The 13515-nt window shown below is 57.2% G+C and overlaps 1 protein-coding gene across 9 annotated transcripts in view; it reads right to left on the bottom strand.

Annotated features, from left to right (window-relative positions):
• Nucleotides 1–701: 701 nt before the first annotated feature.
• The window catches only part of EPS15L1 (epidermal growth factor receptor pathway substrate 15 like 1), a 94914-nt gene continuing 82100 nt past the window's right edge, over nt 702–13515 (bottom strand). For 4 of the 9 annotated variants that reach the window (XM_045082240.1, XM_045082245.1, XM_045082253.1 and 1 more), the window contains 2 exons: nt 6274–6479; nt 702–1378 (listed from right to left, as the gene is read on the bottom strand). In XM_045082240.1, the coding sequence (XP_044938175.1) occupies nt 1232–1378; nt 6274–6479 (353 nt within the window). In that variant the 3' untranslated portion in view covers nt 702–1231. Of the gene's footprint in view, nt 1379–6273; nt 6480–12760; nt 13234–13515 lie in introns of those variants that run through there. The other 5 variants (XM_045082260.1, XM_045082273.1, XM_045082268.1 and 2 more) reach the window with 4 other exon arrangements.

The raw sequence follows: 13515 nt of genomic DNA, 5'->3' as shown, positions 1-13515 counted from the left end.
AAAGCGGATCCTGACGGGGAACCCTCTGGGCCTGTTTAGTCCTCGCGTCCCCATCTCGTCCCCTTCCAAACCTGCACGGGCTGGGGGTCCGAGGCTCTCTGCCGCCCTTCCGTTCCCAGGCTGCTTGGGTTCGAAAGATTTACCATCTTTATCGGAGAGAAGTTGGCCTGGAGTGCCTCAGTTTCCCTGGGGTTAGTGAGACAGAAGGCTGGGGCCAGCTCTGCAATGTCCTGGGCAACTTCTGAGGTCGTCCCCACAGTCATGCCCAAGCTTCTGGAATGTTCTGGGGGAATTCAGCTGCATCCCGGTGGGAAACTGTCCTGCCTCCCGGTTCTGACTACAGTTTCCCGGTATGAGGACCGCCTGCGGCCTCGCCCCCTCCATAGACCAGGCCTCAGTGGGCGGTGCAGGAATCTTTCTTCAAACTGCAGGGCCCTGACAAAGGGCCACCGCTCTAGTGACAGTGAGACTACAACCAACCATTTCAGAAACATTCTGTATCCTGGGGTACCAGGGTGACCCCTAGAAACTTCCCCCAACTGGCTCTGTGGCCCTAGAAGCTACTCAAATACTTAGGATCGAAACAAGAACGTTCCATCTGCTGGTCCACCCGCTGCGGGGCCGGTTCGCCTCTCTGATGCCACGTGTGAGTGTTAATGCGAGGAAAATAGTATTTCAATGAAAGGGGGGGAAATAGATTGTTTTGTATTAAAATATTTTATATTAATCATTCAAACTTAATTTTATACAACGAATGCATACATCGCCCAGATGTCTGTCTCGGAAGGGGGGGGTCGAGGAGACACGGGGGTGGGAGCGCCCGGGCGCCGGTACGAGCAGGAGATGAGAGGCGAGGAGTCACCGCGCTTCCTCGCCTCGTCCTGTGCTGCAAATGGAGGAAGAGCCGGTGCTGTCACTCGACGGGGACATCACCGCGGAGAGCAGGATCTGCGACAGCGGCGCCTCTCCGGGCCTCTCTGCCAGGCAAGCCCCCAGAGCCCAAGGCCCTCTCTGACCAGCGAGTCCTTGACTTAACAGTGGCTGTGACAGGTCACAATGTGAACGGGGACTGCTGAGTGTGTGTGTGAGTATGTGTGTGAGTGTGTCTGTGTGAGCGTGTGAGTGTGTGTGTGTGTGTGTGTGTGTGTGTGCAGACTGGCTGGAGTTTTCTCCTTCCGCAGAACCGCCCCTGGGGCCGTCCCTCCGTGCGCTGGTGGCCGGTGCCGGGCGCCTAGGCGGCAGGCATGTCAGCCTTGCTGAGCGCGATGGCCAGCTCCAGGTCCTCCTGCTCCTGCCGCCGCAGCCGCGCCAGCCTCTCCTGCTCTGCCTTCTCGCTCTCCCGCTTGGCCCAGGCCAGCTGCTGCTCCTCATTGCCAAACTGCAAAGGAAAATGGAGGTTGGGTTACTGGGCCCAGGAGCTGCAACCCGCCGCTTGGGGTGGCACCAGGGCATGGGGGCACGCCTGGCACGCGCTTGTCCGGGCACAGGGAAATGCGATGCTGGGGTGCACTGGGTGGGGGGTGGCAAGGGGAGGGCGGCTGCCCGGTGTGCACGTGAAAAACCAGAAAACGCTAGAAGCCCGTGTCTTGGTGGGGAGCGGGGAGGGGACACGCACAGCCCAGTCCTGACCCACAGTCACATGCACCAAGAAACAGGGCTGAGTCTGCCCCAAGCTACCGCCTCGGACCTCAGAGAAGCTAGCCGCCCGGCCCTCCACAGGGAACCAAAGCAGGCAAGGCTGGGCATCCATCTGGGGATGCGGAGGGCTCCTGCCCGTCCCCGGGTCAGAGTCTGAGGCTTCGCGGGGGTGTGAGCGGGGAGCCCCACTCCGCCTCCTCTCCGGGCACAGCAGGGGTGTCTGTGAGGGCGGCCGCGGAGCAGAGGTCAGCTGAACCGAGGAGCTCAAACAGCAAACCTACAAGGCCTGGGCCTCGAGGACAGGCCGATCACACCAGCGGGTGGCAGACGCTGGGACTGGAGAACTCCGAAACGCACATGGCGCTGCGTTTCAAATGTGCGCGGACAAGCCAGTCTTGAAATGTGGCCTCGCCACCCCAGCCACGGCCCAGGGAGCTCCGGGCCCGCGAGGAGCCTCCTCGTACTTGGATGTTTATAGGCGCCCTGGCATTTATGCTGCCCATGTGGTCACAGTTCTTGACGTCTTTTCCCAAAAGGTCCAATTAAAAAGAAACAAAACAAAACAAAAAGAAAACCATTTTGTTTTTGAAACAAGGAAGAAAACCATTTTGATACCGAGATGGGTGGTTTGTGTCAAACCATTCAAGCTACCTTAGCTCTACAGAAAGAAAAGCAAAGCTCGATGTCACATGCTCTTCGCCACATGTAGGTCTCTGGTTCCCCCACGGGCCCCAATCACACGCCCCACACCCCTGAGCAAAGCTGCGGCCTGTCCTCGGGCTCAGCCTCCCTGGGCCTCTCCTCCCAGCACTGGCTCTGCTGGCTCTGTGCTAAGCACTGGGTGACACCAAAGAAAAGAGGCGGCCAGCCTCTGAAAGGCGCCCCTTGGGAGCAGACAGACAGACAATCCTGACCTGACACAGGCTTCGCAGAGGCCCGAACAGACCCCACCGGGAGCACTGGGGAAGGAAGCACGACAGGAATGCCCGGCTACTTCTGCACACCTACTGGGCCCGAGTGACAACCTGGAATGGGAGCTCCTTTGACAGGTGCGGATGCAGACAGAGGCCTGGGGAGAGAGGCGGCGCCTGCAGAGCCCGGGCCCTCAGAAGGCTGGACTTTCTCTGGGTCTGGGTCCGGGTGGAGGGGTGCAGCTCTGCGGGGTGAGAGGGGCTGCAAGGGGCTTGTGTGAGGTGCGGTGGGGGTGGGGGCGCTGGAGGGAGCCTGGCCTGGACCACATGTGGCCTGGAGAAGGAGGTGGGGCAGGAGAGGAGGCCTCCCTCCGCCGGGCCTTGGGGCTTAGATAGGGACGGGTATGTGGTCAGCATGAAGAGGAGCCGTCTCCAGGAAGAAAGGCCCAGTCTGTTTCTTAGAGAAACTACCCAGGAAAACGTTCAGGGCCTGATGGGTCTCCAGGTAGGACTCCCTGGAATCTGGTCCGCGCCCCTCCTGTTTCCATCACAGAAAGCCTCCACCCCCGCACTCTCTGGGGGATTTTCCAACACCTCATCAGGAGAAAAACAAGGAAAAACCCACAAATACTGGCAGAAACAGCTTCCCAGTACGGCGGGCAGCAGCGGGAGGGGACAGCGGGGCTGACAGGGACCTCACCCTCTATCAGCAGAGGAGGGGAGGGTGAGGGCTGATAAGTAATGGCCAAGGCCACCAGGCCACAGCCTGGAAGCCAGGCCAGAAGGCCACAAGGCCACGCCCCGATTCCACCCAGCCCCAGAGTCTCGGGATGTCCCTGCAGAGCCTCCTGCTCAAGGGGTCCCCGATTTGAAAGGAAATGTGCTGACAGGAACATTCCAGATGCCTTCAGAGCAGACTGGGGTGGGGCCAGCTTCAGGATCAGGTCTAGAGACTCTCCCCAGGCTTGGGATTTGTGCACATTTGAGAAGCAGGCTGGAGCATGGTGTCACAGAGAGGACCTGGAGGAGGAGGGTTGCTTGAGGCTCCCTCTGGGCCTCCAAGCAGCAGAAGAGCATCTCCTGGCCCCAGGCGGGGGGGACCCCCTCGACTAGTCCACTCTGGTCCTCCGACCCGCATGCACAGTGCCAGCCAGAACCTGGGGCGCCTGTCGGCACAGCCACCCCTCCAGGAACGGCAGGTGATGCCTGCTTCATCCCTGCACCGTCCTGGAGCTGAGATACAGGGCACAGAATGCTGCCTCCCGTGGCATCTCCTGGGCAGTCTTCCTCCAGCAGCCTCTCAGCAGAAACCCGGGGTTCGGACGGCTGTGCACCCGAGGGCACCCGGGGCGACTCCTCACTGGGCCTGAGGCTTCCGGGCCAGGGACACTCGCAGCCACCTCCCGCTGGCTCACTCCCGCTGCTGGGAGAGTCGCACCGAGCCGTCGGACGACGCCCGGCGCGGCACATCCCATTGGAGAGTCGCTCTGCTCTTCACGCAGCCTTCTGGAAAAAGGAGCCATTTTGCTACCCTAAAAAGGCCACTTCCTAATAAACACATTTGCCTGAGACAGAAAGTCTTGTTTTTAAAGAAATCTCGGAAACATTTCCTGTGAACAGCTATAAGCACAACTGACCCATTGATGGAAACTCGGGGCTCGTAAACGAGAGGCTTCCAGAAGGGCAGGGCTAGGGCGCCAACGGGGGGGCTGCCCACGTGTGTGCCGTTGGCTTCCCTGAACTCCGGCACAGGCCACGCGGCTTGTGCATGGCTGCCAGCATGTCCTGGTAGCACTGGAGGACATGGGCACTGAAGGAGTCACAGTGCTGATCTGCCAGGCAGCGAGAGACCTCTCCGTGACGCAAACACACAGCCTGAAGGTGGCCCAGACCCAGAGAAAGTCCAGCCTCTTGAGGGCCTGGGCTCTGCAGGCGCCGCCTCTCTCCCCAGGCCTCCGAGGTCCGGCAAACCAGAAACCACTGGCCAAGGCCTGGGTTCCCAGACGCCACAATAACACAAAGGCATCCCAGGTGCCCTAAGGTGGCAGAGGCCGGCCATTTCTGCATCGCTGTATGACCGAAGGGGATGAACCAAGCCTGTCAGGTGTCCTGCCTCTCCCACACCTCAACCCCTCGGAGGGGCCAAATTCCGCAGTCGGGGGCTTCCTCTGGAAAAACTGGGGCATCCGGAGCAGGAAAAGGGATTTTCAACAAAAAATAGCAGCAAGGCTACAAATGCGGCAGAACCTGATCCCTCACTAGGAAACTAGGATGATTCGATACTGAGGTTGTTTCTGGAATGACCAGAAACATTGGCCAAATGACAGCTTAAAACCTCGTTGTTGTTTTTGATATTCTCCCCCAACAGCTCCCAGGGGTGGGGAGGGGACACAGAAGCAGAATCACGCATTTCAGAAAGCACAGCCATTTCTCCAAATTCCCAACCACATCTACTTACCCCTCTCGCCTACCCAGAACAAGAGTACCTGCATCCTGCGTGAATAGCTCTCTTTTTCTCCTCAGCGTTTTCTATTTATTTTTCCACCCAAACACAAACGCAGTACTATTCAAGAAACTGTAGATAGAGCGCGTTTTGTTTCGGGCTTTTATTAATACCGTCGCCGTTGGGATCCGTCCACAGCGTACACCGGCTGTCGGCAAAATCGAGCTAAGTGGAGTCATAAAACATTTACAGGTCGCCGAGGGCCGGGACCACCACAAGACAGCTAAGCACGAGGCAGATTTGGGGGAGAATCAGGCGCTCTCCGGGCACCGTGAGGGCAGGGCTGGTTTTAAGGACGGATGTTCTAGGAGCTGGAGCATCTAGCAGACAACGAATCTCCCACCAAACCAGGAAACAAAGCACTCTGTAAATTCGAACGTAAAAAGTGTGCCACAGACGGTGCAACCGATTCTGCGAAGACAACATCTGAAGCTCTCTGAGAACAAGGTTCTTGGTACCGAGGAAGGTACTGGAAACACCCCACGTGACTGCGTTTTGCAATCTGGAATCTTTTCGGTACCCCGAGAAAACAAGGGCTGGGCTTTCCAGAGCCCAGGATTAGCTTCAGAAAAGACACGTCACTTTGCTAAATGGCTCCGCGAGGGTCTGCGTTCGGGTCTGGCAAAGGGCAAAGGCCTTCAGCGCAGTTGTTCTAGGCTCGATTTCCTTCCGTCGTAGCTGGGGACTGAAATAAGTTCTAGAAAACCACACTGCTCTTCCTCCGCGTGCCCTGCCTGGGTCCTTCAATCCTTACTTGCTGCTCAAAACGCCCTGTGGTGGGACCGGCCCAACTCCTGCACAAAGACCCCTCTGGGGACAGTGGAACTCTCTAATGGGATCTTCGCGATCTCGTGTGCATACTTCGGAAGCGTCTGACATCTCAGCTTCCATACATCCATGAACGCCATGGCCTCCAGGCCACAGGCACGATACAGAGTCTACCAGGAAGGACAGAAACCGGCACGTGTGGCCGCCCTGCTGGGGGCAAGCGTGCCTTGGTCACAGAGTACCCAAACTGCAGCTCTTTCTCTTTTTTTATTGAGAAACTGTTTTTCTTACAGAAAAGCAGCAGTACACAATAAATAACACAAGGGACAGTGTAGAGGTACCAGGACATAGAAGCCAGGTTTGCCGTTTCAAAGAGACAAAAAAGAACCCCAGAGAAGCTGCAAGCGGGGGCGGGGGGGGGGCGGGGGTTGGCGCACAGGGAGCTCAACTTACAGAGGTGAAGTCTGCAAAGCCCAAGGAAGAGGCTTTAGAAGGTTTAGCTGAAGAGGAGGGAGCAAATGGATCTTTTCCACTAAACGGGTCCCCAAACCCCTTTTTATTTTGGAACGGGTCACTGCTGTCAGCCCCGAGTGGCTGGAATGGATCAGGGGGCTCGGGAAAGTCTGCAGAACCAAGCTGGCTTACAGGTGTACTTTTACCTGGAAAGTTTAGGAGAAAAAAAAAAAAAGGAGAAAAGAAAAGAAAAGAAAAAAAATACAAGTTACTGACCACAGACAGAACAGAGTCCTGACTAAGGAGGTGGGCGAGCACTCGCAGGGACACCCTCTCCTTCTTCGGAAAGGGCCAGAATGCCACTCTCCAGTGGGACAGATCCCAGGGGAATCCTGGACGGATCTCGCTTTAGTCTCACCTTATCCCGGAGGCTTCACCAGTCTGTGGGCGATGCAAGAAAACCACTTCAGACACGCCCCTCCCTGCCCCACCCCACACAGCTAGAATGTACTGTCTTCAAATTTACATGCAGGCATGTTTCAAAGTGACTCATTTTAGTGGCAACACATTTACTATCACACCGAGTTAAAAAAAAAAGTCATGGCTGAGCAGAAAAATACACTGTAAGCTTCTAACAATAAAACAATGGGGAGAGGGTAGTATTTGCAGTTAAAAAGGGGAGGGATTAGTTTCACCATATGGGACAGAGTTAGCATTGGCTGTGAGGGTCTGGCCTCTGCTGTCCTGAGGTTTACACCTGTCCTCAGCTCCCGCTTCTGCCCTTTGTGCTCGTGGCTCCTAGGGCCGGGGTTTGGGCCTTCCTGGGCTCGCTAGGGTGCCGGGGTCGTAGCAAGGCCAATCTCTACCAGCTGCGGGTGGGATAGAGGTGTTCAGAATTAGAGGGAACCTGGGCCATGAGACTATGCTTGGGGCTGTGGCCTGAGGGCAGGTGGCTTCTCCCAACAAGTCCTGCCAATGTGCCAGAATGTTCCACCAGGAATCAGGGGTCTCACCAGGCCTGCCTAGTGGCACTTGATGAGCCTTCAGATCTGTCAGTTTTGTAGGGCTCGTTCCTGCCTAACACCACTCATGTGCCCAGTGAAGCACCGGGAGTGAGATGTTCAATTTAATCCAAGCAGCTCTGTGTCCAAGCCCCAGGTTAGAGACTAGAGGAGACTCGACGTGATTCTGATTTGTCAGTCTAGCTGCTTATGCTAGTGTGCACCAAGAACCCACAAGCCAAGGGCCACATTCCACACACAACCACGGACATTTAGCTGACATCCAGAAAACGCTCCCAGCCCCGAGCGGTGCCTCTGGTGTCCCCACGTAGCACCTGAGCCTGGGACACTTGCCTCCTCACGCAGCCAGGCTCTGCCAGCCCACCTGCCAGCCACAGCGCATACCTGCCCTCCCCTCTCCACGCCCAGCTCTCAGAAGCCTCCTCTCTGATGCCATGTTTCTACAGGCCCCCAAAGGTCCCTAAGGGGTCTGGGGCCACAGCTTGCCTCTGCTTCTTTTAGCTCTAAGACCTCAACAAGGACAAGTCCCTCAGCCCTAGCTGGCCTCAGTTTCCCATGTGTGAAGTATGTGAGTGAAGAGGCAGGGGTCAGATGAGTGGCTGACGCACGGTGGTCCTCAGGCACGCACGCAGCATGACTCTGAGCCCCACCCCGAGGCTGCCCCGGGCTCCACAGCGGGTGCTACCTTCTCGGGCACACTGCCTACCTCAGGCAGTGCCTGTAGGACTCCCAGGGGCCGGGGAGCGGGGAGGGGCGGGCTGGAGCACAGGTCTGTCTCTCCCTGGGGCCTCGAGTTGATTCACAGGCAGACGGGGAGCCCGATGGTGGGTGGGCCCTATGAGCTCAGAGTCCCCTCACAGAAAGCCTCTGCCAAGGCCCCTGGGTGTGCCCCACTGACACAGGTCACAGGACTACTCCCCAGAAGGGTAGTGCTGAGTCCACCATGCAACAGGAATTACGACTTCTCTGTCCCACAGCAACTGATCTGTCAAAGCGGAGGCCTGGGGGAGCCGCCCACCACTTTCTGTACTGGTCACGTCTCCACCGTGGGTACCTCCTCCCCTATCCATGACAGAGCCCTGCCTTCAAGCTCGCTGTCCAGCATCAAAGGCTCCTCCCCACGTCGTCGTCCTGACGGCAGCTCTCCCACCTCCTCCTCGTCCTAGTCCTCGGCCCTGCACCCCCCCAGCCCCCCGCCAGGCTGCAGAGAGCAGGGAGCTCAGGACGCCCACCACAGCTTCCCTGGATTATTCCACTGGCCTTGAACACCTGCTCCCCCACAGCCACCATGCACAGCCAGCCTACTCCCCGGCTTAGGGATGAACTAACAGATGAATCAAGGCCTCCCTGGCCCCCAAAACTGTGGGAATTGGAGACGGCTGTCAGGCGAGGCCCGTCCAGCAGCTTGCAAAACTCCAGGCTGTCCGCCTAAGAACAAAGGGGGCCCAGGCATATCCCAGGGGCACCCCAAGCAGGAGGAAGAGTGGGTGTGGGGCCAGGGTGCTCCAGTCCACGTGCCCTCACCAACTCAAGACATCCTATTTCTCTCTGTAGCCACTGTCCCGCGCATGTGGCCCTTACCTCTCCTGGGTCCCTGGGAACTGCTCCCTTCCAAAGGCTGCTCCTTCTCTCGGCTTCCTGCCCTGAAGGCCATCCCCACCCGGCAAAGGGGCCTTTTAACACAGAGCTGATGCCCATGCTCCTTAGATCTCCCAAAGGCTCGAAGCTGCCCTAGGAATACCCCCCAGCCTCATCCACCTGCCCCCCTGCCCCGCCACCATGGCCACCTTCCGCCCTGGCCAGCTCAAGCCATCGTGCCCGCTGTTCCCAGGCTTGGGAGGCCCTTCCTCTTGTGGGCGCCACGCGCTCTGAGGCTGCTCCTCCCCACTCTTGGCTGAGATGTCTCCCCTCTGCCGCTCGGCAGTCCCTGTCACATTCTGTCTTTTGGTCACACGCGTATTTTTTACTCTCGCTAGAATGGAAGCTCTGAGAGGTCAGGGTGCCGCTGTCCATAGCTGTGTCCCCCTGCCCAGCGCGGGGCCCGACCCTCTGACTCCCTGCTGAACGAAGCTTTCCACTGCACAAGACCCCTGGCCCCCAGCCCAGCCTTGGGCCCTGCTTCCCCCATCTCGTGATGACTCCCAAAGGCCCCCAACCCCCACCAGCCCACCAGGGCCCAAGTGGCACCTCCTTCCCTGGGAACCCCCCAACTCGGGGTTTTTTTCTGGCTGGTCCCTCTCCCCAGGATGCGCTCCTATCCCGTCAGCCCTGAGGCAGGCCAGATCTACCACTAGAAAACCAGGAGCGGCACAGCAGCAACCACCCCCCCAACCTGGTTCCCAGATTCCATCTCCTGATCCACGAGGAGGAGTTGTTATGGGTTGAAGGGCATCCCCCACAAACTCACGGTGTCATCTTCACCACCGGCCCTTAGAACACGACTATGTTTGGATACAGGGTCTTGGAAATGGTAGCTGAGTTAAAACGAGGTCCTGTGGGTGGGCCCTAGTCCAGAAAGACTGGAGATTTTGTAAGAGAAGGAGACTAGGACACAGACACGCACAGAGAGAAAACGCTGTGAAGATGGCCCACTACCAGCCCAGAAGAGGGGTCCCAGAAGGAAGCAGCCCTGCTAACAGCCCGATCCTGGACCTCCAGCCCCCAGAGCTGTGAGATGAGGATGCGCTGCTGTGGTTTATGCCGCCCAGGCTGGGCTCCCACTCCAGCAGCCCGAGCCGGCTCGCACGGGGCCAAAAGAAGGACCCCCTGTGTGGCTGCCACAGCAGGCACCGAGGGGAGGGGTCGACCCACAATGAGGTTGCCCGCTCTCATGGGTCAAGGTGTACGGGCTCGCCGATGTCGGTGAGCTGGGCTAGCTCGTTCGTGTGCCCTCCGTGGAGGCTTCCATGCCACGAGAGCAGAGCAGAGCAGCTGGGAAAACGTCAGGCCTGCAGGGACAGGAAGAGCGAATCTGGCCTTTCACAGACACCCCCCCGCACAACGGGGACGTGGAGCGCGCTCCCAGCTCGGGCACCTGCCCCGCGGGTAAGTACATCCCATGCTACTGCCGGCTGATTAGGCCCTTCTGGGAGACTGAAGGATGCTCCAAGAAAGGAAACTGAGGACCCCGACTGCTGCTCTCTGCCCTGACAGAGCCATTCAAAAGCCCTGGGAGCGGCTTGGTGGCATTTGCAGCCTCTGGAAGAGGGCACCGTCCCCCTGGACCCCTCCGTGGGCACCCGCCATCCCACCGCCTCAAACCCCCCTCTCTACCCACCCTCCCACAGTGCAGCCTTGGGCCAGGTGCCACCCCCAAAAGAAGATACACAGCCCCAGAAGTAGACCCCCATGAAGCCTACCAGGAGGCCAACTCCACCTCGCTTTCCACACCCAACGCGACGGCACCACCCGAGGCTGAATCGCAGGTAGACAAACGTGTCCCAAGTGAGGCCCGCTCCGGGGGCTCCTGGAGCACCCAGAGCCATTCCAGGGCCTAGGAATACTGGCCCTCATCTGCAGTTAGCCAGTACGTGCAAGGACCCTCAAGACCTCAGGCTTGGGGACACAGGCTCAGGTTGCATGGGGAAGGGAAGCTGACCTCAGACGGCCTGGTCTTCGTGGCCTGCCACCCCCAGCCTCCTTCCCATGCCGCTTCTACTTTCCTGACCACCCACAGTGTCCAGGCCGGCACAGCCTTGCCCTTCCCCTGGCAGACCCTTCCCCAGGGCTCAACTCCTCCCCTGCAGGGCTCCCAGTGCCTTGTCCACCTCCCATGGCACCAGCCTTTCCTCTGGCCTCCAGCACACCTGAGGGTCAGTTCCTCGTAGGCAGGGCTCAGTAACCAGCGCAAGTCAATACCACTCCCCTCCCTGGTGTGTGTGTGGGGGGGGGGGGGCAGGGGCTGGCTGCTGCTATACGAGAGCCAAAGGACTGTCCCGAGGGACCCAGGGAACCCCTCTGGTGAGCTAGAAAAAAGTAAGGCATCTGGATTCCCTCCCTTGCAAGAAAGAGCAATATTCACTGGTGCACTCTTCGGTTGATTTGTTTTTTTAATCAAAAACTAAAATGACAACGGACCAAACAGCACAATTCGAATACAGGAAAATAATAAAGAGTTGCCGGGCACAGGCTGAAAATCTCAGGGCATGGCACACACAGCTCCCGGCTCAGCAGAAATGCTCGACTTCTTGGAGCATTTCTTATAGGGTCTGGGGCAGAGGGCAGCTATCTGAGCAGGGATAAGGGGTCTCGGACCCTCGCCCAGCCCCAGAGTGAGCGCAAGGCTATCGCCCACTTTTCTGCTCTTTCCTTCTTTTAAATTGGGAACATCTCCCCACCCTGGTTTGGGTTTGTTGTGGTTTTTAAATTGCTTTTGGGGGTGGTGGTTCAGAATCCAGCCCTGCTAGGATTTCAAGCTGAGGTTTCTGACAACCCAAGAGGTGATCGGGGAGATGAAAAGCGCCGTTCACATCAAAACTGCTGGGGCCTGGTCTTGCCCCTGCTGCCGAAACCGTTGTTATTTAGAAATCATGACTGTGTTAATATGAAACCAGGGCACAGCAACTGCTCTTGATTTCAGAAGGGAAAAAAAAGAAACAGAACGGTTTTTCTCTGGGTTGTCTGTTTTTGTGCTTTGGCAGAGAGGCTGGATTACTGGACCTGACACGTGCAAAATCGGTGGCGTCCTGGCTTGCCGGACACTCAACTGTGCTGGTGACCAGAGGCTTTCGGCCAAGAAATGCAACGCCACAACTGCCCTCGGTCCAAACTTTCTACCCCGCACCCCCATTTATTTTTAGCAGCTGCACTTTTAAAACATTCTGGGTGTAGTTCCTGCTTTTACATAACCACTTCTCCTAACGTCTTAATCGTTTTGCTGATTTTCTGAGATGTAGTTTATCTTAAACGTGACAAAGTCATTTTTAGTTGCCTCCGGGGCCCGGGGCGAAAAAACTCACTGCCGTTTTGTGCCTTTTCGTGGGTCCAGGAACCATGAGTAAGGAAAGATGTTGACCATGGCACGTTTCAGAGAAGGCAGTGATCATCGGTTTTTTAAAACCTGTTGTAAGAGCTCCTGGGGGATGACTCCACACACGCCCCGGGTGGGAGGCGCGACCCTGCCATTCCTCGATGTGGGCACGGAGCGGAGGTGAGGAGGGAGGACCCGTAGAGTGACGACCCCCCGGGGGCTGGAAGCTGCTGGGCTGCAGCCCACAGTGACTCTCCAATATTCAGAGGAGTCCTCATTAACAGGGGAGAGGAATGCAAGATTGAAGAAAAGGCAAAATAGGGCTTATTTCAAACCGCAGCAGTTTCAACAGTTACCCAAGCGGTGCGCCGAAACCGCACACAGGACTGCCTTTAGCAAAAACAATATGAACCCGATGGTTTACCACAGTGTGTGCTGTTAAAAAAAAAAAAAAAAAAAAGAAACAACAAAAAAAAAACCTCGGTGGCCGGCTCCACCCTGGTAGAAATTTCTTTAATTCTATTTAATTTTCGAGGCCATGCGTGCCCCTGTGCCCCGTATGCCATGAACCCCCAGGGTCGGGGAAGCGGCCGGGCCCCGGGCAGGTGCTCCTGAGTGAGTCTCTGGCAGCAGAGCTCCTTCCTCGCTGCGCCTTTCCCAACGTGCTTTCCAGGAAACTGCTGCCTGGGAAGGGTCCCTGGGAGCCTGGCCTGCCCATGGAAGAAACAACGGAATGCACACTTGAAAGGCTGTGAACGCTCAAAACTCTGCAAGAAGGCAGATTCCCCTCATTCAGAAGTCTTAGGAGGAGACGAAGAGGTTTTTTGTGTGACTCAGGGTCTCAGTAAATCCGATGGGTAAAGCTATCAAAAACACGCCCGAGCGTGAGTTTGTTTTCATCCCAACTGGTCACTTGCTGGGTTCTATTTATAAAATTCAGGGCCGAAGTTGAAAAATGCAACTCCATTTCTGTAGAAGAGAGAAAAATACGAAAACAACAAAACACAACAAAAAAATAAAAAACAAAGGGCTTGTGGTCAGGACAGCTGCCCCACCTTAGCGATTACCCTACACAGCATAGGATGCTCGTTCACACAACTGCCATTTATCCCAGCGTGGAACACCCACGCAGCTGTCACTTGCGCTCCACAACAGGGGACACCCACGCGACTGCCAGGTTTCGGACTGTCACATCACACAGGAGAACCGTGGCTGGGGAGGGGGCACTCCATGTTTCCTGGGCTTCTCCCT

This window comes from Mustela putorius, unplaced genomic scaffold, assembly GCF_011764305.1.
Source record: "Mustela putorius furo isolate JIRA1106 unplaced genomic scaffold, ASM1176430v1.1 tig00000095_pilon_pilon_pilon, whole genome shotgun sequence".
Classification (NCBI taxonomy): Eukaryota; Metazoa; Chordata; class Mammalia; order Carnivora; family Mustelidae; genus Mustela; species Mustela putorius.
The sequence above is the reverse complement of the archived record's forward strand: the minus strand, read 5'-3'. Positions and strand labels throughout refer to the sequence as shown.